Raw genomic sequence first — 24,616 nt, 5'->3', positions numbered from 1 at the left:
AAGTGCCGCTCAAGGGGGGGAAGCCTGGGAGAAGCACGGGCTCCTTGCAACTGAGCAGAAGCCAAGCTGGGYGCCTGCGGTGGGTGGCGCAAAGCACACGGAAGCCCATGGGGAAAGGGGGGACAGCGAGGCCGCAAGCAAGGCTAGCGGGAGCGGTCATGCATCTTCCCAGGGTCCGGCACAGTGGGGCCAGAGGAGAGGGACGTTGGATGCGGGGAGCTGCCACAGCAGCCACGTCTCCCCTCTGCATCCCTCCAGGCGCCCTCTGCCTGCTCCGGCCCCATCCTTGTGTTGCTGCTGGGAAGGTCCCTCGGCCCAGAGCGGGATGCGCACAGGGAAAAAGGATCCCGGCACAGGACCCAGGGCTGCGGCAGCCTCCCTGTGCCCGGGCAGCTGCARGAGAGCGGCCTCCAAACCCCCACGGCTGGCATAGGCCCACAGGGCCTCGCTGGGAGAGCACCGACTCCGCTCGCTCCCAGCGACGGGGACTAGAATAAACGCAGCTGCCTTGGGGCCAACAGCCCAGGAAAGGGAGCTCCGTTAAACCAAAGTACTGCAGTGCTCTCCCGGCTTCTTTCTCCCAGCGAGCAGGGCCAGGAGGAGCAGAGACACCCCATCCCGGAGGTGAGGAGATTGTCCGAGCTTCGCGTAAAGCAACCAGAAYGCTGTTTATTGATTATTTCAATCCCTGCCTCACAGTAGCCCACACGGGCACAGGAGTGAGCTGATGAAACCGTATCTGAGCAACACAGACACAGAAGGAGAAAAGTACTGTAAAAAACAACAAAACAAATGCAAATAAATTAAATTCCCAACAGGTAAACGTAACCAGGTTCTGAGGTGCCTGTCCGTGGTACTTCAAAAATAAAATAAGATAAAAGGAGGGGATATACAAACAAAAGAGGCAAAAAAAAGTACAAAAAATACAGAACCACAATCACAAGTGTCTGAAAAGTAACAACAGTAACAGTACAGGAAGCTCTTTGCCAAACACCCAATGCACACAGAACAGACAGGACAGTTTCTCTGGGGCTGAGGGCAACGTGTGGAGGCAACTTTAAATGGCACAAGATGCCCAGGCAGCCACAAGCCGTTTGCTTGGGCAGGAGCATCCGCACGAGGAGCTTGGGAGAGCCTGGGCTCTCCTGTCCGGAGAGGAGAGGGAGCTGGGGCCGGGCCGGCAGCATGGGGCATACACGGAGCAACGGTGGCAGGAGGGCGGCAGTGCCGGTGCAGGTCTGCAGGGCCGGTGGAATCCAGGGGCCGGGGAGCCCATCTGAAAGGCCGGTTCCTCCAACGCCGAGTCTTTCCCGCACAGGGGAAGGCCCCAGCCCTCGACAAGCGCTGGAGGCTCCTTCTCTCGGCGGCTCAGCTGCCTTGGCTCCGGCTGCCTTCAGGTTTCGAGAGCTGCTTTTGGGCTCCGTTTGTGGACTTGCTCCTGGGCTGCTTCTCCCCATCACATGCCCCATCCCCAGCTGGGCACAGGAGGCCAGGGAGCAAATCCTGCTGTTAAGGTACTGTGTGGTCAGTCAGGCATAGAAGGAGGCAAAACTTGAAGAAATAGCAACAGAGGAACCTTTGAGAGCGAGTCAGGAAAAAATCCAGAGAGGGAGATAAAGCCCAAGAAGGATTTAGCCTCTGGACAAACAAGAGATACACCAGTGGCCATGGGGTCAGTCTGCAGCAAGATAACTTATCCTTTCAGTTTGGGTTGCACAAGGAGCCAGGGCTCCAAAAGCATCCAAAAGGCAGGCTGGGTCTGAAGAGTCTGGCGGTATTCGGTGGAGCAGTTATGCTTTCTCTCCCTCTCCCCCCTTGAAAGACATGGTATGTGGAAGCTGATTTGCAAGGGGCAAACATGGATGGGCTGCACTGTGTGTTCATTGCTGGACCAAGTGTTTTAAGTAGTATTTACCAGAGGCATTTAACCATTTCAGCTAGGAAGCAAGAGGCTCGAGGGAATAATGCCCTAACAAAACCACGCAGGCGGCTAGGGAACACCAGTGGTTTTGACCAGCTACTCCCCCGGTCCCCTCCGCCTCTCCACCTTCCCCCTCCTCTCCCTTGTCAGCACGAAGCGTTTCTCGCTTTGGAAGTCCTTATATTTCCTCCACTCCGTGTGCAAATATCATCACCAGTCCTGGCTCTAGCACCATGTCCTCACCCATGTGCTGGTTTTCACAGGCCATCACCACCACGGCCTGCTTGCCAGGGATGCGCTTGGCCACATAGTTCTCGTAATACCGCCGGTTCATCTGGCGGGTTTCCAGCGTGGCCAGGCCCTGCGGCCAGTTCCGCTCGTGGGCGTTCTCAATCAGCTCGTTGATGATGGAGGTGGGGCAGCCGCTCTCCACCAGCGAGCGCTTGATGACGGCCTGCAGCACTGCATCCGGCGTGGAGATCATCCCGCCCCACCGCGTCACCCGGGCAGGCTGGAGGGAGTTCACCCACCTGGTTGAAGAGACAGGGACAAGCGGACAGTCAGTGCCACGCATTAGTGGTGGCTGTCACCACAACCAAGGAGCTGCTCTGCCTCGGGTCTGCTCTATGCTCAGGAGCTAGGCCGGACGGGAAATACCCCTTCCTCCCCCACCTACCTCTCCTCTGTTCCCACCCCAGCAAGCAGTCCCTGCAGGTGCCTTGCTGCGGCATTCAGCTTTGTTGAATAGAGCCTTTAACTCCCAAAAGGGAGCAGAAGAAAGGATCAGATGAGAAGTCACTTCCTCCAGCCCTTCTCAGAAGGAGGAAGGAACCTGGCAGCTTCCTGCTTATGAACAGGATGCAGGTGGAAGAATAAAAAAGACCAGAACCCATTGTGCAAGCAGCTCACATGCCGCTCCCTAGTACAAACATCCCTGCAACTGCCCCGCTTGCTTTGTGACGAGAAGACACATTTTCTTCTCAGTGTGCCTTTGCCTTGGAAGGCACTTCATCTTCCTCTCAAGTTTGCAAGTTAAGCTTGGCAGATGCCCAGCTCCACTCGCACCCTGATGCAGGGCCCCCCTGCTCCTCCTAGAGCAGCATGAGAATCAGTACTTACTCCAGGATTTCATTGTATTCGATGGTCTCTTCCAGGTTCTGCAGGTTAGGGTTGACACTGCGGATAGCTCGCATATAGGCCTTCAGCAACTGAATGTCCCGTTTCTAAAACAGGCAGGAGACAGCGGGGTTTGCAAAAGGAGTCACTGCCGCAGCTAGAAGCCACAAGAGCAACCCCCAGCACAGCAGCAGGGAGGAGCCCGTCCCTGCCCATTCGCTGAGCTACTGTCCCCGGCAGAGCTCTCCGCACACCCCAGTTTCAGGGGAAGTTGGTGTTTGAACTGGCAGGTTTCACTCTGCAGCTGGGGCAGCGCGAGGGCACCGCCCTGCTTGGGCTGTCAGGCTCAGCCACCAGGCAGTAACTCATTCAGCCCCAGTAACGATCACTCATGGTGATACCCTCAAAACTGAGCTGCCTTGACCTGCAAAGGGCAGAGCAGGGCAGGGCAGGAGAGGGAGTCCTGGGTTGCCCTCCACGTGCTGAGCAAGGGAAGGACTCCAAGACAGCAGAGTTGCGGAACAGCAGCAGGGGCCTGGCTGCACTCGGTTCTGTCTGCCCTGCAGCTGCTTTCTTTGTGCACAAACCATTTTCAGTGTTTGGTGTCTAAACAGGCAGGACTGACCCTTCCCAAGAGACCCCGCTGCAAGTCAACCCCCTCGCCCACATGGAGCTACCTGCTCTGCTAGCTGATGTTTGTGCTCTGCTGAAGTCTTCTCCAGCTCAGCGATTCTTGTCTGCTGCTGTTGCACCACAGATCTTAAATGCTTGATGCAGTTGTGGTTTGGCAGCTCATCTTTGGGCATTTCCAAGCTGCAGAGCATTACAAAAACAGTGGAGGCCCCGCGTTAGGAAGAGTTACACACCAGAGCGCCTGGCATGGCTATAAACAACTTCCAGGACAAAGTCAGCCTCAGAGGACTTGCAAGAAGCTCTGGAAAGCCCAGAGCCATGTAATCTTGAATATGTTTTAGAAATTCTGTTCACTATCATACCTCAGGGTTTAAACCAAATGGGGGAGACCTATGGGAACAGATCACCGCCAGGTAGGCAGGCGATGGGACTATCTTCCTCTGAAAGTGATCAGGGCTCAGGATCAGTCCCACATTAGCGAGTCCATGAGCCTGATCCAGTCTCTGACTTCATCTTAGGCAGATCTGATCGTTTCCAAGCCAACCATCCAGCCTGGCTGGATGTTTACAACACACGAGTGGGAAGGATATCAGCACCAGGAGCAGAGGTGCCAAGGCCAGACCAGCCACCCACCGCTCCTGGCTCTCAGAGCTGGCAGCATGTAGGAGGGAGCAGAGCTCACGCTGGAACTTGTCCTGGGGTGGAATGGCTCTGGGTGCATTTACAAAAGCTCCAGTACCCCATTTCCACCAGTCAGTTGACACTTAAGCCTCCAGCAAAGAGCTACGGGCTTTGAACCAAGTTTAGGAGGAATGTGCTTTGACTAAAAAGCCTTCCCAGCCCTTTCTGCAGCACCACAGCCCACAAGGCTCTGCYGCCTCCAAAGCTCCATGCCCATGGGGCAAAGGGGTGCCCAGAGCAGAGCCAGGTACCAAAAACCCAGTTCCTTCTCCCAGCCTGGGGTCCCAACTCTGCCCTCCTCCACAGACAGAGTGGGAAGAGATCATGGTGCCGTGACACACTAAGGGCTTGTGCCCTCTGGCCAGGYCAGGACCCCTCCAAGGCCATCCTCACCCGCATCCCTGCTCGCAAGTCACTGGGCGCTTTGGATTGTGCTCGCAGTCATTGAGGTGAGACATCAGGTTGTCAAGTCGCACTACTGCCGTACAGCCGAAAACAGCGTTGTCGCAAGTGATCTGCAGCTTTGAGAGCATATTACGCATGATCCGCGGGACAGGGCGGAGGTGGGCAACCGTCACTACGCTGCGGTCCACGGGGCACGTCTGCTGCTGGGAAAACCACTGGGTGATGCAGGCATTGCAGAAGGCGTGTTCACAGTGAGGAGCCTGYGGAGGGCAAGAGGAGCAGAAGTGGGCTACATGTTACTCAGACCCTGCTGGGACATGTTTGCTGGTGCCCGGATGGCTCATGTGCTAGCAACGACCTTGATCGGAGAAAGGCTCTCAGTCTCAGAGGGATGCACGACAGCTATATACTGACTTGGGGAGATGCACATCCACTACGCAAGCAGACAGGGGAATGAGACACCAAAAAAACAGGCCTGTAAAGAAAACGCAAAGCCTCTGCACAGCACCTTCCCATGACGATGTGAAAGGTGCTGCTGAAGAGCCATTCTTCCTTCTCTTGGATGGCAAATGCCCAGGTTCATCCATGTCTGGTTTTCATTCTTGGCCCAGCCCCAAAGTTACTATCTTCTCACCAGACACTCGGTGCCTCGCAAAAAGATCGGCTCCGTGGGACAGGGTATGGACCGTCAGAACAGTGCTGCTGCCCTGGCATCTCCTGCGCTGCCTTTTTAAAGGGCTGAGGCGGCAAGGCAGATCAGGATGCTAAATTTAAACATTTTTCCAGGGCAGATTAGAACATTACTTCACTGTATTTATACAGCTGGGCTCTGCTCTTAAGTTCAAGCTACAGTTGAAAGGGTATTAAGTTTGGGGAGGGGGAATGGGACACAGGCCAGTTCTTCAGACAACACAGATCTTTTTCTTCCAGAAAGCAGAAATCCAGAGTTACTGAAAGGTCAGATGTTTTCAGGGCTAAATCTCATTTACAAGCTGTTCCCTCAGTGCAGTGTTTTACAGGCTGCCTTGTACAAGCCAGCCAAGGTAGCCAGGCTATAACAAAGATTGCAGGACATATGCTGAATTAAGGTTCACCAGTTAATTCACAGCACTGTCCTGGAAGTTTCACTCCAGCCCCTACGGCAACACAGATGGAGCCAGCTTCCCTCCCCAGCCGCACACCGCCTCCGAGCCGGCGGGCAGCTGAACTCGCTGACGGACAACGCAGCGCATGCAGGGCCCTGACACAGGGAAAACCACCCCCCTCCCTCGTGCCTTGCTGAAGTCCTGCTCCCTCGGCTTTCCCATCGCCTGTCCCCGCATCCCCGAGCTCCCCGCTGTGCTGGCCTTTCTGCTCCCTTCACAAGGTTTTATCCACTCGAGGCCGATCAACACAGCCGTATCCGCTCACACTGAAGTCTTAGTGATCTGGAAACCCCAGTGACAGGAAGCGCAGATGGGGACTGTGGCAGATGGCAAATCAAACCAGTTTCACTGGCTACTGCAGGCAGAGGGTTGCTCCGCGGCCGTGGGACCACAGCTGCCGCAAGCGATGTTTCATTGCCGAGGCTGTAGAGGAACCTGGGAGACCATCTGTGTGCCTGGGACAGAGCCCAGGGCCATTTCCGTGCCCCAGAGGGACAGCTGGGTCACGCCTGAATGTGTGTTTCGGTGACAGTGGTCAAACGCTGGGACAGGGCCCAGGGAGGCTGTGGACTCCCTATCCCTAGAGATATTCACAGCTCAGCTGGACACGGCCCTGGGCCATCTGAGATAACCTTGGAGGTGGCCCTGCTCTGAACAGGCAGATGGACCAGAGTCGTCCTGAAGCCCCTTCCAACCTAGATTATTCTACAACCCCTTGGTCAGCAGAAGTAGTCTCCAGACAGAYGGCAACTTGCCTCCTCTCCCCCAGTCACCTCCACGACAGGAATCCACTCAAGAGCATTCATCACTCAGCTGGTAGGCAGGAAACAAGGAGAATGGTCCTCAGGAATTTGATCCCTTCAAATCAAGGCTAGTCAGAGGGCAAGTCTTACGCCCAGCTACAAATGCAAGTCTAATCGCAGCTAAAGTTACCATGCCATTGGCAAGAGCAGGAGGGCTGGTATCCAACAGATAGGCTGTTAAACACTCTTGAGAAAAGCCTGGGAACAAGGGACTTTTTGATATCACATTCTCAAAATGAGATTTAAATAAATCTACTTAAGAAACCTGCAACTTTCCCTCTATTTTATGCAATAATCCATGATCGTGTTCACATGTTGACAGACTGTTTCTTTTCATCATCAAAGCTTGTTTTGACATGACAGATTAGTGTAGTTGGAGGGTGCTAACACACTATTTTAACTCTAATAGATTGCGCAGTTTTGCACACCCCCGGTCCCAGCACACATGCAGCCCACTGACACGGGGGGATACGCTATGCAATCCTTGGCTTTCTCTGGGACTCCAGCTTACCGGCACAGCACAAATCACAGCTTTTGTGATTCTATTCATTATTAAGTGATCAAACTGCAACAAGCATGTTTTTTCAGATTAGCTCAATCCTATTTTAAGCCATTTTATTTCAAATGAAGGCTGGATTTACGCAGAGGGTACAAGGCAAGCTAACACATGGCCACAGCTCTACCAATGCAGAAACGCATCTGGTGGAATACATTCCCAGGAAGGGAAGGGCACAAGCTGCGGGGAGGAAGCCCCACGTACACTGCCAGCTCCGCYCAGCCATCAGGAGTGTGCTTCGCTCCAGTCAGCGCTGGTGAGGGGGGCTAAAAGACCCCATAATTTCTCCCCTAACAACTGGGCTTAGCAGGACACAGTGATGAATATGGCCTTTCCATTACCACGCAGGCAATGGGTGCACCAACACATCACAGACCACACAGAGCTCCGGAGGGGCTCCAGTGTCCCCTCCGCAGAGCCACTCCTGCACACCATGCTGGAAGAGCTTGCAATATCGAAGTTCACAGGAAAGCCCTGTTCAACAGCCCTTCCGCTCTACAGGGGCAGGAAGCTGATGCAGGAGTGGAAAAAGCAACCCCCCCCCCCCCCGCACTGCTGTCCTCCCTGAACAGCTCCACTAGCTGCAGAGTGAGCTGGACCAAACGCTCCCAGCCGCGTCAGGCCCGACAGAGCAGTGTGCTGGTACTAGAGCTGTGCTCTATTTATCCTCCATCTGAGCTATTTATCCTCCATCTGAGCTATTTATCCTCCATCTGAGAGGATTCTGGGCAGCTTACGCATCCTTACACATGCTGTTGCTTTAATGCATTAGCAAGAAAGCTTTAAGACTCCCTTAAGCTCACGTAATGCACATGCTGTGTGTGGCGCCCATCATCTGATGAAGACCTCTAGAAGTCTGGAGCTGCAATCGGAGGCTTTTTGTAACAACAGTCAGTGATCAGATGGCAACCTACCTGCACCGGCTCCTCCAGGACCCCGCTGCAGATGGGGCATATAAGRTCTTCATCAACATCCCCCTGAAAGCGTGCTACATCATACCCCATTGCTCATCACCAACGCCAGAACCCTGCRAGGGAAAAAGAACAGAGGTTAGGAGCAGCTGAGCATCCGTGGAGCCCAGACAGAGCCAGTCCTGGCCCTCACAGCGGCCAGGTTCCCAATTTCTGCTCCCTCTGCCCAACGCGGCTGGTTGCGGCAGACCCGAGAGTGGCAGGCACTCACAGCCGAGGGCTGTGCGGAGGAGGGTGCAGCACAGCCAAGGGGAAAGTGGTCTTCTCAGCCCTGTTTGTGCGCTGAACTGCTCCTTCGCGATGCACTGCTGGCATCGCTGCTCTCCCACACACATTATTACTAACCTTGCTGCAATTTTCCTACTTGCCTTTTTTTTTTTTTTTTTTCACAGCTGGATTCGGTTTGCACAGGAGAAGCAGCAGAGAGACACTGCTAACGCCGCGCTGTGCCAGCCCACCGGCATGGGCTTTTATGCGCTGTGCCTACGAGCACAGGCAGCAACGTATGCCAGTGTGTGCCAGACTGCTCCCGGGGGCAGCCAGACACCCACAGGCCCTGCCACACCGAGCGCAGGGACCCAACTCCTTCCCCAGGGACGGCACTCCTGCTGGCTCCGGGGACTCCAGCTACCTGGGCACAGGTATCTGCAACAAAGCCCAGTTGCCTCCGGGTTTCACCACTCCACGGAGCGGACGCAGAGCAAAGACTGTGACACCGCCCGCCGCAGAGCGTGGTCGCAGCTGGGCGCTTCGGCGCCTGGACGAGGAGCCTCCCGCAGCCTGTGCGAGCCGCCAGGGCTGCCTGCTCGCAGCACGGAGGGCGTGCGGTACCGAGACCAGCCGCGCATCCAGCCGCCAGGCACCCAGTGCCTGTCCCTCCCCTCCGAGGGCACGCTTCCCAGGCGATGCCGCTCACTAGCTTCTCACGGTACCTGCCAGAGACCGACCTTGAGCTCTGCCCCAGCGTGCCGGCAGTTACCGGTCCCTTTGYGGCCTGTCCCTGAAGAGCCAACCCCTCCTCTCCCATTCTCACCAACATCAAAGTCGGTGACAACCGTCGCAGCGTTACAGATTCCCGCTGCGGCGGCGCCATCGCACTCGGCACGAGATAAAGGAGGAGGCTCCACCCGAACGCAAACAGGAGCCGTGAACCAGGTGGGGACAGGAGGTGCACGAGGCCACGCCGCGGCTCCGATGCCATCCGTGCCTGCCCCGGGGAGGGGACCGCGGCGTGGCAGCACCACCAGCTGCGCAAACGCCAGGAACGTCTACCTGCTCCGGAGGGCAGGTGCAAACTCGCCCTGCGGATGCTCCGCAGCCAGATGCGAGCCATCCAGCCATGGCCAGCRGTGCCGAGTCGCTACACCTCGGCCGAGTTGCTTGCGCAGCGCCACGCGCTTCCCCAGCCAGCCTTCCCCAGCCGAAAGAGCTTCGGCTCTAGACAGAGGCAGCAAGCGCGGCTCATTGGGGGGAACTGCTGCATCTGCTCAGCTGGAAAAGAAAAGGGAGGAGAGAAGGCATGATGGATGGATAGGGGGAGGCTGAAGGTAATGCAATAACTTCATGGTTGGCCCTTGGGACCTTCTCCTARTCAAAGGGCAGTAGGGAGGGACTTTAATCAACTCACTGGACATCTGTGAAAATCAGATGATAAATCAGCTCCACGTGTGGATAGATTCCTTGCTTTCACAGAACAAGCACAGACAAAAGACTCCTCTGACAGAGGCTGGGATGGGGAAAGTCCCTGTGTCAGAGTTTGCAAKTCAGATTACAAGATTAACAGCTCCACGCTGGAGGGAGAACAGATCCCTGAGCAACTAGGATCAGCTGCTCTCAAACCTTCCCATGCCTTTGGACAGATGCTGCTCTCCTCAACTGGCAAGGGACCCAAATTYCTTCCCATCCCTTTATGAGCCACTCACACTGCAAGTCTCAGCACCTCCAGCACATTTACATTGGGGTAAAACTGACCGGAAAGGCAAACATGGATGTGGAGGACCCAGAGCAACAGCTCCTGGCTGGCAGTTGAGCCACAGCACCTGGGCAACCTGCAACCCCTCGCCAGGAAGGCGTTTCACTTCATAGCTGGGACCACTCCAAACACCCTCATCCCTGCTGCTCCGTGCTCGGGCCCTGATTCACGCTGTGGCATCTTGATGTGTTTCTGAATCCATGAGCAGCTGCCAGGAACACAGCCTGCCCTCTGCGACTGCTAGGGAGATGCCGCACCAGTTACTGCGATGGGCGTCYAGGCATCGAAAGTGGATCCAGACTGGGCATCTGGACAAGGTCCTTCCGCTAACAAGACAAGCTGCACTGTGAACGCCCCAACTCCAGACAGCACAGCAGCCCCGAGGGAAGGGGTCTCACCGCACAGCCGGTGCCCTGCCCACAGCACGGTTTGCTCAGAAGCGCAGTTGCTAACAGCTCAGCTTCCTTTGTCTTTCGGTTCCAAACTTGTAGTTTCCAGCAAGCAGCTGGGCGAGACACTGAATGTCTTCACACCCACTCGGGCAAGAGAAGAGCGGAGGGGAGAAGAGCAGAGGGCACAGCACAAACACTACGATCGGCCGCCTTGCCATATGCCAAACAGAAGCTGAATCAAAGCTTTCCCCAGAAAAATTTCTGCACCTGCATGAGTCTGAGCACCTCTGAATTCTTCTCATTCCTCTACCCAGATGCTTGCTCCTTCYGCCAGCACAGAGCCAGATCATCCATGGGGCTCTGCTGGCATGCCAGAGCAAGGAACATTTGTTTCCTAATTGCAAAGAAGAAACAGGAGAGCTGAAAATGTCTGCGATGTTCTAGTGAGATGGAGCTGGCAACCCAACCTCTCTCCTGTCAGATCGARGTGAATTAATGACCCAGCCCTGCAGGATACTGCACACTCCTTCCTCCCTGGGCGCAGCAGCCTCCAGGATGGCCCCGAAGGAGGTATCACACAGCTAGTATGAGCAAGCCCTACACGCGCAGTGCTACGCAACAAGCAGAATGGTGCTTCACAGGCTGCAGGGATCTATCATGTGCAGAACCAAAGTGCAAGGAGCTTAGAAGATGCCTTTCCTTGAAGGGTTAACAGAGGCACTCAGACACGGGGTGAAGTCAAACCAAGCCATCTGCAGTACGGACAAGACGAGATATAGCAGAGTGAAGTTAGAGTGGAAGGTCCACCCAAGCCCACTCTTAGAACAAATCGCTTCTGCAATAAATAGCAACTGCCACTTATGATTACACTTGATTTAAGTGAATGCACTTCCCAATCCWCCCCTCTCCAAATATGCACAGCTTCTTGACCCCAGCACCGTCAGCCTCCCTAGGGCTGGGCAGGGAGAGAGGACAGCCAGCACGGATCAGAGGCAAGTCACAGAGAACAGGGCTTTAACCCAAATTACAGAGCAAAGCTGGGGTAAGTCACTTTTCCTCCCTTTCCCTCTGCTTCTCTTGTCATCATGTCTGTCTTGTCTTTTTAGATTGTCATCTTCTTGGCCTGGGGATGTCAAGTGCCTGCATGCTGCTTAGCACAGAAGAGATCTACATAGCAACAAGGACTYGATTGTATCAGAGAGGATCATGAATTAACAAGTAAAAAGTACTTTGACATTCCTGCACTTACGCTAAGCCTCCTCAGCATCCACCAGCTGGGACAAAAGCCCTTCAAGGCCTGTTCCCAATACGCCCTTGAGGAAGTAGAGGAGAGGTAAGAGGAAGGTGACAACCCACTTACCAGCTGGCTAGAGAACGGCACTGCATGCGAGGACTGCCAAAAGGCTGTCGCATCCCAACACGAGGGTTCTTCCCAGCTCTGCTATCRCTATGGAGGGGCCGACGTCTACTTGTGCTGTTCTTCCGTCCTCTCCATAAACCCACCATTTAAATAGGCAAATAAGTTAAGGCAGTCAGTCACCATAAACTCTCCCTGCTCTGGTTATAGGACATTCATTCCTATACGCTCAGTGCATTTCGGTTTTGTTCCCAGTCTTGGTAACAAGGGGGCTTCATTCAATTACGCGGCATCAGCTTACCTCAGCACTTCAAAATCACAGCGCAGAAACACAGCTAACAAGGCGGCGGCTCTTCTGACCCAAAGCATATCCGTCCATATTTCATACTAGCAGCAACCATACAGATAAGATTTCCATGGTAATACCGTGCTGTCTTCCAGCACGATATCTAACTGTTTCTGCCCCCAGAGGAAAATTCAATAGCTGAGAGAGTTTTTTCTGTTGACAAAAGGAAAATTAACGGCTTTAAAAAAAAGGTTCTCCCTCCCCCCTAAAAATGGATGCATGGGAGCCTGCAGATTTGTTCCACAGCCTCCAAAGCACATGTTCACATGTTCCCTCCTTTTTGCCACAATATGTTCGAGCCGCTGGATCCCAGACATTGAGGATGAGCCAAGCTTTCTGCCTGGTAAACTGCTCCAGGCACAGTCTGTGGAACAAGCCAGTATCTACTGGCTCCAGCGGAGCTCCCCATTCCACTGACACAGAGAGGCTGACTCATTTGAAGCTCACRGGATTATGTTTCCACACTCCTCCTCACCCACACAATCAGCTTTCCTGGGGTAACAGCTGTTCTAGGTCACAAACACACCTCGCGCTGTCACATCACAGGCAAGAGGAAGGATGCAGAGCAACATGGAGAGGACCTGGCCCTAGACAGTTCCACTGGGAAAAAAGCACCTTCTACAAGGTCTTACCAGTGTGCTGTTGGCCGTGGGTCCTGGGGCAGCAGTGTGCAACTCCACCCGCCGCGCCACGCGCACAGCGTGCCAGGCACTCGAAAGAGACACCGACTCATTCCAAGAGGCCGACGTTTGGTATGAGCAACGCGAGCAAGGAACAGCGCAGAGGCAGGCAACACAGCAYGCCTGAGAGGGAACCGAGTCCCACCCAGGCAAAAGACGTGCTGGTTGCAAGTCTCCTGGACCCCAATCACCCAGAGCCCGAGAAGGCCAAGATTTGAAAGAGGCACTTACCCATGATAAACTGCGCGACTGTGTCTAGCAAAACAGGCAACACAGAGGACTCTGCACTTACAGCTAGAGCTTACCTAGATAAACCGGCTCCAAGGCAAAAGATAAATGACAACAGCAAGAACGGAAGGTTGTCAGCAGCTACATATTAAACACMCAGCAAAAAATATGCCTGGAGGGTGAGAGCACGATGGTCAGTAAAACCAAGGACCGGATGAAGAACAACGTCCACCCCAGTGCCCTGTGTTCAAATGCAAAGGTATCTAATTCCTCTTAAAGCACACCGGCTGCTAGAAAAACCTGGCAATCCCACTGTCCTGCCTCCTTTTAACAGTAAGTCCACACAGCTAGTCCCTCTTCTAAGCAAGTATCTTGTATCTGCTACTGCTTCATTAGGGAAGCCCAATCCTTCTTTGGGAATAGAGAAGACCAGACAGAATCCCTTAAAAAATTAAAATAAACAAACAAAACAAATAAAACTTAATTAGCCTGTGCTGGAAGTCTCCAGCGTCAGGCTTTGCCTGCTTCTCAGAAAGAGAGACACCATTTTCTCATTATTTCCAATATAAGTGTTGCCAACAGATACCAGAGCAGCTTTGCAGCTGGGACAGCTTGGAAGAAACCTGTTCTGTAAGCAATGGTGTTTTTAATAATCTTTCCTAATTTCATCAGCTTTATGAGCCAAAAGAAATAAAATTAAAACCAGAAAGCAAGGGAGAGGGGAGGAAAGGAAGAGAAAACAACATATGGATGCAAGAGAGGCTGTTCTGTAACAGTTAAAACCCAGCATGGGAGCCAGGACTCCAGTGATCTTCTCACTGGTTTGCACTGTGTGTGTTCTGGGGCACCACACTTTGTTGCCTCGGTTTCCCTGCTGTGAGTAAATACATAGCATATCATGGGGGCTGCAAGGTTTCTGAAGCAGTCTTGCTGCCGCTGGAGAGTTTCCAGGGGAAAAAAAGTGACCTAGAAGCTTAAAGAAATCACCAAGTTCTGCAGCAATGGGCTCCCAGCCCTCTGGATCTGCATCCATGTAAGGTGACTTCTACTCCSAGGAGTCCAAGTTCACAGCAAGGAAAGATGCTGCTGACACTGCTGGTGGGACAGCCAGTTACCAGGACAAAGCAGCACGGTGGAAACTGCCCTGTCAGTACATGGAAGGAACTGGCTCTGCAGAGGGGCTAACATTTGGCTAGAAGCACCTTGCTGAAGGGATCTGCTGGGATCCTTCATCCTTCTYGGACCAGGTGAGGAGGCTGCTGCTATGGATAGGATCAAGGCTGGCGCCAGGATGAAGGCAAAAGGGCTCTGGGCAGCTGGCTCTCTGGTCTGACAAGCAGACCGCTGGACAAAGGAAGTCATCGGCGCTGAAGCTGTGCCCGTGTCCATGCTCTGCAGCTTTAAAGCAGCTCTGAGGGCTCCTAACTGACCTCACACAACAGAGGTTTCACAGGAAACCCTCAGGTCAGCGACCGCTGCTGTCACAGGGACAGCGGCCTGTTCCAGCAGAACTGCAACAGGAGAGTCTCAGCAGCCTAACAACAGTGTGCRGAGAGCTGAAGACCGTCCGTTTGCACCCTCACAAGCGACCCAGTTACCGCAGCCCAGCTGGCAAGGGGCAGCTTGCCAAGCCCCGGCGATCAGTTGGCCTCCCTCCTGCCAGCAGCCCATTCCAGCTCACGGCATCCTCTGGCATTTGCAGTCCGCCCATTTTAAAGAGCAGCGCAGCCTGCAGCTGCGACCGGACTGTGTCAGGCCCCAGCAGGCCAGGTGCTTGAGCTCAGCGACTGCCGCGCAGCCACCCTGCTCCGGGTTCGAGAGCGAACCAAGAGCCGTGGGCGCCAGGACGCGCTGGGACTCCAGCGGCTCCACGTGCCTGCCCACCCTCCTGAACGCTGCTGGCGCAAGACCCAGCAGCCAGCGCTAGCGACGAACCCCCCGTTTCACACAAAAGGAGAAGAGCTGTCTGAAGCTGAAGATTGACAAGAACAATATTGAACCCGAACATGCAGCACARTCTAAAGCTGGCTAAAAGTCCCTCTGCATGACCTAGTTGTCCAGCGACCTAGTTTTTAAACTATGCAATGCAGCGGGACAGAAATAAATGCAATGCATATTGTGCATGGAAACCATTCTTGGCTGGAGTGATTTCCCCACACTGCCTGGCCAGGCAGGGAACTGAAATGGGTATTTGTTGGCATACGAACTAAGAAATCCAAACTTTAATCTGGGAACCAGTGGGAGCTACAAGCTCTCTGCTCAGATATAGGCCCCGTCATGATTTACTGATGAAGAACAGCCAATACAACATACATCTCATAACTCCTTAGGAAACAAAACACTCRCAGTAAGGGGTAGCGCTCAGGGCAGTACAGAGTTCTGGCTACAGTGTCTCCCACGGCTTTTGCACCTCAAGCTGTGTTCCTAACCAGACATGTGGACAGGAGTTGCACAACTGTGCATTATGAAAATTGAAGGAAGTAAGAAGAATGAAAGTTCGATTTCAAGATGTGGTTACGAGATGCAGGCTCTGAGGGCCAACCACCTCTCCCTACGGCGCTCTCCTTGTGGCACCGGGGTTTCTGGCAGGTCTATCAAGCCTCACAAATCTGGTAACACTATTCCAAATGACACCACTGTTTTTAACTTTGACTCATGTCAGATCTGCTCGGTCCTTCTACTCATTACCTTTACTTTTCTGGTACAGAGTTACACCTAGTGTCCACCCATGTTACACACGGCTTGACGGAACAGACCTAACTTCAAACGCTAGCACCAAAAGGAGCAGAGTCCAGAGTCCACTCCACAAAGGTAACTTGCTGGGCTTAGCCGCGGACAGACTGCCTTGTGCTTAGCACCACAGGCAAGGTCTGCAGAGGCAACCCAGTGATCACAGGACCAAATTCTTGACGTTACTTTGATTGTTTCTTTGCTTCTTCCAATTTTATTTGCATTTGGCTTGCCTGCATRTGTGGAACGAGCCTGCATGGCCTGGTGGTTTTCCTAGGAATTTCTGAATACATATTTGAGACATTTAAAGGCCATGAACTGACAAAAAAACAAAACACTGGCACAGAAGACAGACTGCTGATCCACAGGCCAGGACGGTCACTTCACCTGCCCGATTTCAGCTTCTCCATCARGACTTACAGGTGAAGAACAGTAGATAAAATAAACCAGCTTTGCCTATAAGCAGGCTGTTGGTCACCACCAACTGCTTGGTGTGCATGCAATTAACCACAACATTAATGACAGCAAGGAGCAGCAGCAGCAGTCCCTCCCCACCAAAAAAACCGATCAGCCACTTCAACAGAGTAAGTTGAAACGTGACTCGTTCACTCGCCCTTCCAGCATTAACACAGAGGGCCTCTAATTGTTATTGCACATACCCAGGAAGCAGCCGGCAATTTAAAGTAATTTACGCTCCACTCACAGGGAAAAAAAMCCCAGCAAACTAATCCTTTTGTCTCCAATAGCATCTATAGCTTTAGAGAAGAGYTTGGCAAGCATGTGTGTTCTGGGATACAGTACTGTTTAAGCAGTGCTTCATACTGTAAAGTGACTTATGTACAGCAGCTGAATCGGGACCATGGTGGTAGAGGACGATCCTCAGTCACGCTCCAGACTCGAATGGAACAACCACACAAAGGCTCAGGAATTAAGTTTGAATGATTCTTGCTTACTAACCCTTTAAAGGGGTTAGTAAACCACCTGTTTCAACATAATTGTTGGGCTAATGTACTTGTTTTGAAACAATGATCATATGGGTTAATTCGTTCCTTCAAGAACTGTGTTTACTCCAGCAGCAATAAAATCCAGTGGATTCACAGAATGTCCACTGCAGTCCCTCCCACACCTAAAAAAATAAAAACAGCAATCCCCAGGCCTGAACATTTTCTTAAGTAGAGGTGTTTCTTCCAAGTGGTTTATTCAGTTAACAGAGACTTCAGAAATGACTGACAGTAATCCACCAAGTTTTAGTATATACTATTTTGATTCAAGAGGCTGCAGGCAAAACACATAGCAAATAATGACTAATATTTTTAATTAAAAGCCAGAAGTATTAGGAGTACAAATCTAACAGCTCTTTCCATGAAGCTTTTTACTGCAGTGTTGATCTTCTGTTTGACAATAGCTCATGTCCAAAGAGCAGAACTTTCCATTCAAAAAAAAAACCCCACACTTGTGAAAGGCTTTTTAGAAAAAGTGATTTTTTTCCAAAGTAAAAGAAAGCTTTTGCCTAAGTACACACAGGCAAAAAAAAGATCAAAAGGAAAGGCGGGTTAAACAATCTTTCTTAATTGTATAATAGCAGGAAAACACATTAATCACGAGGTCCTTGCCATGTTCAAGATCCCAATTTGGTAGCTGGTGGAAGGGAAAAGGATATGTTGAGGAACTTCTACTTGCTTAATCCTTGCAGAATTGGGCCTAGAAGATTTTTCCATCCAGCAAGACCATTCCTCATTCAGGGAAGTTCTTCGGGATCTCTGCAGTATCAGCCAGGCTTCGGAGTGTCCTGGGAACACCTACAGGCATCGTGCCTCAATGCTGGCAGCGCCTCAAAATCCCACGACATGAAACAACACTACTGGTACCAGACAAGCAAAGACAACCTGCAGACTCTTCCAGCTGGGACCTAACAAACTCACCCTGTTTTCAGTACTTTTAATATGTTAAAGACATGTAAGTGAAAGAGACTGGAGGCAGAATGGTTAGCCCTGGAAATAAGCCACCTCAAGAGAAGAAAGCAAGGAAATCTTTGAGAAGTTCCTCAAGGCGGCTGCTGGAGCAAAACAGCTCTCAGCACACCACGTGCAAGGAACTGAAGCCAAGTTCACATCACACTGTGCAGATAATGCCACCTTGGCCCCTACAAAAAACAAAAGACGACTGACAGAGCACTGGAACAGGTTGCCCCGAGAGGTGGTGGAGTCTCCTTCTCTGGAGATATTCAAAAGCCGCCTGGATGCAATCCTGTGCAATGTGCTCTAGGTGACCCTGCTTGAGCAGGGGGGTTGGACTAGATGATCTCCAGAGGTCCCTTCCAACCTCAGTGATTCTGTGATTCTGTGATTCTAACGTGGAGGTGGACATCCCTGTTTGCAGCTACTGGGGCAAGGCCGCTATCCCCTCAGACTAGGCAAGGCTTTTTCGGAAAAGGAACCCAGGCAGTCTAGGTAAAGCTCTGCAGTGCCCCATCCCTCRCGTCTACAGCACAGCCTGTTCTCTGGCACACCGTCGGCCCGGGGAGTCGTTACATAAGGCGCACGATGCAGTGTTTATCCAGCCTATCTCCAGCTTCACAGTCGGAGAATTGAAACGGCAGCTCTCTTCCAGAGCTGCRGGACTAACAGAAGTAACATTCACAGAGCAGATTAAAACCCTGCTCCCTTCCAAGTATATGGAGCATAAATACATTTGTCAGGTTATGTTAACTGCTCAAATTCTCAGGAAAAACAAACCTCAGACACACCCTCCCCCACTCTAAGAAGGGATTTTTTTTTGTTTGCACTGTGAAAAGCTAGGAAGCTCCTGAAGCCAAGCTGGCATTTAAGGCAAGAATATTTTCAAGTGCACACACCTCTCCCAAGGAGGTTTTGGTTTCTCCCACGTGCTGCACCCCTCTCCTAGATCCTGCTTTGTGTCTCACATTGAGCACTCTGCAACACGAAGTCCCCAAACATGCAAGACCAGCGAGTTTCTGCCACTCCAGCCAACACTCCCCTTCGGTACCACAGCTCAAACAGAACCCCAGAGCTCTCTGACCTAATGAAAGTAAAATAAAGCAGAGAAGACGAGAGCAGAAAGATACCATGATGTCTGAGCAAGCCTCTTTGGCACTGCAGGCAATACAAGTTTTCAGGCTTGCTCCTATTCAAAATCTAGGCTTAGGCTATCCTTACCTTCAGCCTATGAAGAACACGACGCAGAGCTAAGGTCTTACCAACYCAGGAGGTCTTTTCAAGTCCTACAGCTCTATAAAATGCATAATCAAGAATCAAAGCTGACTACAAGCCTGTGCTTTGCGACTGAAACAGGCTCAGAGAACGCAGTTTGTTGCTGCAGGTTGCTAAGCCATGGCAACGACTTCTAAAAATCACACATTGTTTCAAAACATCACGGACCTGCTTTTTATTAAGACTTTCTGACAGGGTGGCCTGACCTTGAGCTGCTGAGGTTCCCACCCAATTCCTGCCACTTCCCTTCTGTACTTTTTTTCAAATCAAGCCCATCTAAAGCTCTGGAATTCAATCTACAGCACTGTGAATGGGCTCTACAGCCTCAAATAGAGCTTCCAAAGAGGCAGAAAGAATATGCAGAAACCCACACAGATAAGCAATGACTTGGGAAATACAGAGAGAACATTCAAACTTCAGCATGATTTTTCTGGCAGATCTCCACAACAGTTGGGTTATTTTCCTCCAAAAATATCCCTTGGAGCAACTGAAGTGGAGATGCGCTGATTTAGAGAGCTACACCCATGCTTCCTCTCCTGCCCATCAGCGAGCACTCGCCTGTTTTCTTCGTTTTCAGACGGAGAGCGTAACCCTCAACTGCAGCGTCAGGGTAAGAACCTGCATGTGACCTCCACCCACATAGCACACAAATGATGTAACTGATAGTCAGCAAGAATGCGAGATATGTTCAATCCCAGTATCAAACAAACATTTTCTCTCCAACCTTACAAGTCTTAGATTTGTAAGTCTCAGATTTATAAGGGAAACGTACAAGACTCAGGCAGAAGCATCAATTTGTTTTTGTCCTTTTCGCTACAAGCTTAGAATACCCTTCCCACTTGCAAAAATGCTGCATTTCTACAGCGCAAAGACTCTATTTTGTCTGAGCTCTATCTGCAATAACAGCTTCTGGCTACTAGGAAGCCAGGTAGGAACTAAACTAGATCCTGTGACTTGGGGTACAAACTCGCATTGAATCTGCTCGAGCCACCAGCTCCCCTGGCACAGCCTGCTTTCCCTAGTTGTCAGCTGTGCTGTGACACATCCCACAAACCCCAGAGATCACTGAGGAATGTGGCACGGCATGCTGCTGCAGCCCACAGCATGTCTACAGGCAGATGCAGCAAGACCAGAGGAAGAAGTGAACACTGTGAGATCCCAGGGGCAGGAATCTGGCCCCAGTGTACTTTTGAAGGCCCTGCACATTCTTCATCCATAATGGCAGCAGTGCCGAGAGGCTCCGAGTAGGACTGGGGCCTCACACACGTGCCATGCTATGCAACCACAAGAAGTGGTTTATTTTGAGAGCATTCATAGCTACAGATAAGGTAGAGGAGGACATTAGGGTCTGCAAGGTGGGTTTCCTTTCCTTAGATAAGCAGAACAGACCACTTGATAACAGGTGGGGCTGTGCTGGAATTACACAGCACAGCACAGCCTTACCCATCCCTGCTATAGCTTTTATTTTCCGGTCTGTTTCTTACGAGGTCAAGACAGCCCAAGAAAAATAGAAAACCTAAAGCAGAAGCTAAACGAGTTTAATGTTTTTTCCCCAGAAATGGCAGACAAATCATAGCCAGCAAAACATCTGTATACAAATACTCAGTTACAAAAAACACCCCGCATTGCTGCTACACGAGACCAGTAGTCTGTCCCCTCCCAACCCTAACTGCCTGACCAGAAGTGCAAGTGACACCTTGTCACAAGGAAAACCTCGCTAGACAGCTAGTTTAAACAGGGGCTTGATGTGCTGCTGCGATACCTGGCATCAGAAAGCCAAAACTGACAGGGAAAAGGATTTCCCCCCCCCAAACCCATTGCCTTCATTAGTAACACCCACATGGATGAAGGCAGGTCTTAGCTCCTTACGGACAGGACAAAAATTCCCAGGAACACAGGGCAGAACATGGACCTCAGAGAGAAAATCCAGTAGTGTGGCCTAGACAGGTCAGCCAAGTTTTCAAGCTTCTGTTCAGACCCACCTTCAACTATCTGGCACCACCACTGTACTGAGCGAGTCTAGATCAGCTGCCACATGGAAAACAAAACATGGGAAGACCAAAGAGCTTTCTGCCTCTGGTTGAAAGCATATGGATGCAAGGGATCTCTTTATACTGGTGAATAATCCTACCCTTAGAACAGAACAGCAAGGACCCTATTCACTAAGAAGTGTTTCCTGTTTTCTGCTGTGAGGAAGCCCACACAAGCTGCGAAGCCCTAGAAGTTGGCCAGTCACCAAGCTGACTGATTAGTGAGAAAACACACACGCAGAGATCGCTCAGCAGCTCAGCCTATGGCTCACTTTTACCTTTCGCTCTTTTTGAAGTTCGCTATGCGTTGCCTCCAGCTGTCTCTGCAATCTTTTGGGATGCCTTTCCAAAATTCCAGATTCATCAGTAGGTTTTATTAACAAAACATTGTCTCTGTAAGTTACAGGGAATCAAGTTCTTTTGAGAGTGCTCTTGAAATTCCAGTGTCTGTCTTTCTCATTCTAGAGCACCAAATGAAATAAAGAGATATAGAAATCAGGCAGGAGCAGTTTTTAAGCCAGTTTGGCAGGACTGTTTTAGACTAGTTATGCACCGAAATTTAAGGCGGATTCTGCTATTTCCCTGTAGACATTAATTTACAAGAAAGGTTCTTTAACGGCTTTAGAGCAAGATCTGTATCCTTCACTGTGAGCCTGCACAGACTATTGAACAGCAGGCTGTGATCTCTAAACAGTGATCTAAGTACATTTGCTGAAGGAGGAATCGAGCGGCTACAAGCTGTGACAGCAGCCACATGTGCTGCACTGTCAACCGTACTGCTCCGGAGAACAGAGGGACCCCTGCAGGCACAGGGAGACTCTTGATAGAAGACCAAGGTTTGCGTGCAGAGATAAAGAGGTCTTTCTTGTCAACAGAGCAGAAACAAAGTTTTCTAATAAATATGTCCTAAAAATATCCACGGTGGCCCATTGAAAGCCCTGTATAGAAAGCAACACTCCCATAAAACTGCTGATATAATTCTAACCATTTGCGTGTCTGAAGTTCCACGTGTGTGGAGAGAAGTCTTAAATTCATCACCTGCGTGTAGATGCAAAAAAGTTTGAAAAGTACTTGATTTACCTTCCGTGGCAGAATTCCTCCCTAAGTCGCAAAGAGATAGGGCTGGGTTTGGTTTACTCTTTTCAGGGAGCTGCTCCCAGTGGCCCATCTTTTCCCTTTCCTCCTTTTACAGTCTAAAATGTCATTCTTCACTGGCCAAGAGCCGCTGCTACAGAAGAGTCATGAGGTCAAACAGGACAGATCTAGTCACAAAAAAAAAGGAAGGAAAAAATGAGCATGGTAAAAACCAACATGGGAAGCTGTGCCCTGCCCTTCACTCATCCTCTAAAAACCCAGATGAAAACATCTTTCTTTTTTCACACAAGAACCCAGGCCTTCAGCCACACACGCGAGACTGCTCCCCTCCATCAGGAAACCTGCATTTCCTGAAGAGCCTTCGCAACATGCCTAAGAAGCTGAATAACCTGTGCAGAAACGATCGAGTACCTGCAACCTGAGCCAGATACGCCTGATGTTCCTCTTGGGAACAAGGATCTGAACAGAGGACAATCACCACACCTGAGACCACTCCTTACCTTGTCTTCCAAGCACCTAGGAAAACTACTCTACTTTAAAAAAAAAAAAAACTGCAAAAAAATGATAGCTATAGAGCCCCCAGCCAAATTTTGAGAGCCCCTGCTTATTTCAGCATTTCTGACCAGCTGAATACGAACGAGCCTGCTGATCTAACATCAGTTGCCTCCCTGCRGCACTTTGCTTCGGAAATTCCAGCCCTTAGACAAAACTATGTTTGCCTCAAATCCCCATTTCGTTTGTCTGGCAAAAGTTTTCAGCGAGATTGCTGCACTGCAAGAATGCACCATTTGCAGGAAAAGAAATATTTGCCCAGTAGGTAAAGGCTCAGCTTTTAAGTTATGCAATCTTGCTAAAAATAGTTTCCCAAATGCCACCTTAATACCTCCTGACACAAATCCAAGTTTTTTTTTTTTCCCCTCCAACTCCTATGCTCACTCTAGTGTTGCAAAAACTGACAGCAGGGAAGTCTGAATCTGAAATACTGTTTTAGTTTTATGTGCTGTTCTAGGCAACAAGGATAAAAATATAGCTCAGAAACACCACTGGACATTATTACAGCACTAAAGCAGGCACAATAAYGCCTGGCCCTTGCAAGCCACAACACAGTTTTACATTTAACCCTACAAACTATATTAAAGAAGGGCTAGGGACCTTCCTATAAGACAAGATACCTGCCAAGCTTAGGTGCCTGAAGTTGTGAAGGGTAACATTTACTCGCACATCTCTGGAAAAAGAGCAGGACACCTCGCAGAGCCGCATGCTATTGAGTACACAGACTGCATTATAAAACCTTGTCGTGAACTAAAGCCTTATTTCATTTAATTACTGACTTCCCTTTACTTCCTACCCTTCCTCAAATGCCTCAAACACACACACGAGCTTTGTGATGTGCTCTGAAGGTCAGTCACAGGACTCCAAGAACTTGAAAGCAGTAAGTGTTCTCACATTCTTTTGTTATGAATTATATATGCTTTAATTTTTACAGCTAACCCACACATGAGATTCCCTATTTCTCCACTCCTCACCCAAGAGCACCCCAGAGCCCTGGGCTTCTTGCACATGGGGACCAGAACGGTCTTAATCCTCACTGTATTACAGTAGCACCCAGAGGCTGCAAATAATCTGTCATCAGAGCAACTTTCAGCCCAATTAAAAGCTTTCCCCTAAAAGCTACTAGAAGAGCAATTGTTGGTGAAGTCACGGAGTATTTATGACGCTGTATAGTCAGCTGGAACTACCGTCTTCTCAAGCCACAGTAGTGTTTTTCACCCCACCTTCTCAGCGACCATTTAGTAATGCACTAGCCAACCCCTGCGAGCAGGTCTGAAATTACTCAGGCCCCAGCAGCCTGGAACACACACGTACAGGAGGRTAGGAAACGTTATCAGAGATCAGAGCCAAGAGATGCTCCTCAAGACGACTGGGAGCTCAATTCGCAGTCGAGCTGTCAGAGATAGGTTTAAACCACTCTCATCCCCTCAGCTCCTAAACTCGCAGGACGCAGCCCCAGCAGCGAGCACGGCAGATGGGAAGCACAACGACCCACGCAGCACTCCGGGAGACGTATCCCCCTTTCTGCCCCCATCGCGTACCCCCATGGCCRCAGAAGGGTTTTAAGCCCTTTCCCAAATCAATGCCTATTCTCAGCAACCTCCTCCTCCACCTCCAGGGTCTCCGGCCCTTCGGCGGGTCCTTCCCCGCCTGGCCCAGCCTCCCCCCCGCGCAAGAGCCGGGCTCCCGGCGATCCCGCCCTGGCTCTGCCAGCCCCTGTGTCACAGCGGGCCCCAAAACCCTCCCCAGGGACCTCGACAGCGCCCGGCCCCC

The 24,616-nt window shown here is 51.2% G+C and overlaps 1 protein-coding gene across 3 annotated transcripts; it reads right to left on the bottom strand.

Moving 5' to 3' along the window:
* Positions 1-649: 649 nt before the first annotated feature.
* RNF41 (ring finger protein 41) lies at positions 650-22,458 on the bottom strand. Of its 3 annotated transcripts, XM_026083013.1 has the most exons (8): positions 22,277-22,458; positions 21,475-21,657; positions 18,791-18,975; positions 8,175-8,287; positions 4,745-5,016; positions 3,715-3,850; positions 3,041-3,144; positions 650-2,451 (listed from the first exon to the last, which is right to left on the bottom strand). In XM_026083013.1, exons 4-8 carry the CDS (start codon positions 8,262-8,264, stop codon positions 2,100-2,102), a joined length of 954 nt encoding a protein of 317 aa, XP_025938798.1. In that variant the 5' UTR covers positions 8,265-8,287; positions 18,791-18,975; positions 21,475-21,657; positions 22,277-22,458; the 3' UTR covers positions 650-2,099. The 3 variants fall into 3 exon arrangements, with proteins under 3 accessions (XP_025938798.1, XP_025938782.1, XP_025938789.1); XM_026082997.1 differs by lacking the exon at positions 18,791-18,975; XM_026083004.1 differs by lacking the exons at positions 18,791-18,975; positions 21,475-21,657.
* Between the last annotated feature and the right edge of the window lie 2,158 nt (positions 22,459-24,616).

The sequence above is a fragment of the Apteryx rowi genome, unplaced genomic scaffold, assembly GCF_003343035.1.
Source record: "Apteryx rowi isolate R43461 unplaced genomic scaffold, aptRow1 scaffold_1177, whole genome shotgun sequence".
NCBI lineage: Eukaryota > Metazoa > Chordata > Aves > Apterygiformes > Apterygidae > Apteryx > Apteryx rowi.
This window is presented reverse-complemented; position numbering and strand designations above follow the sequence as displayed.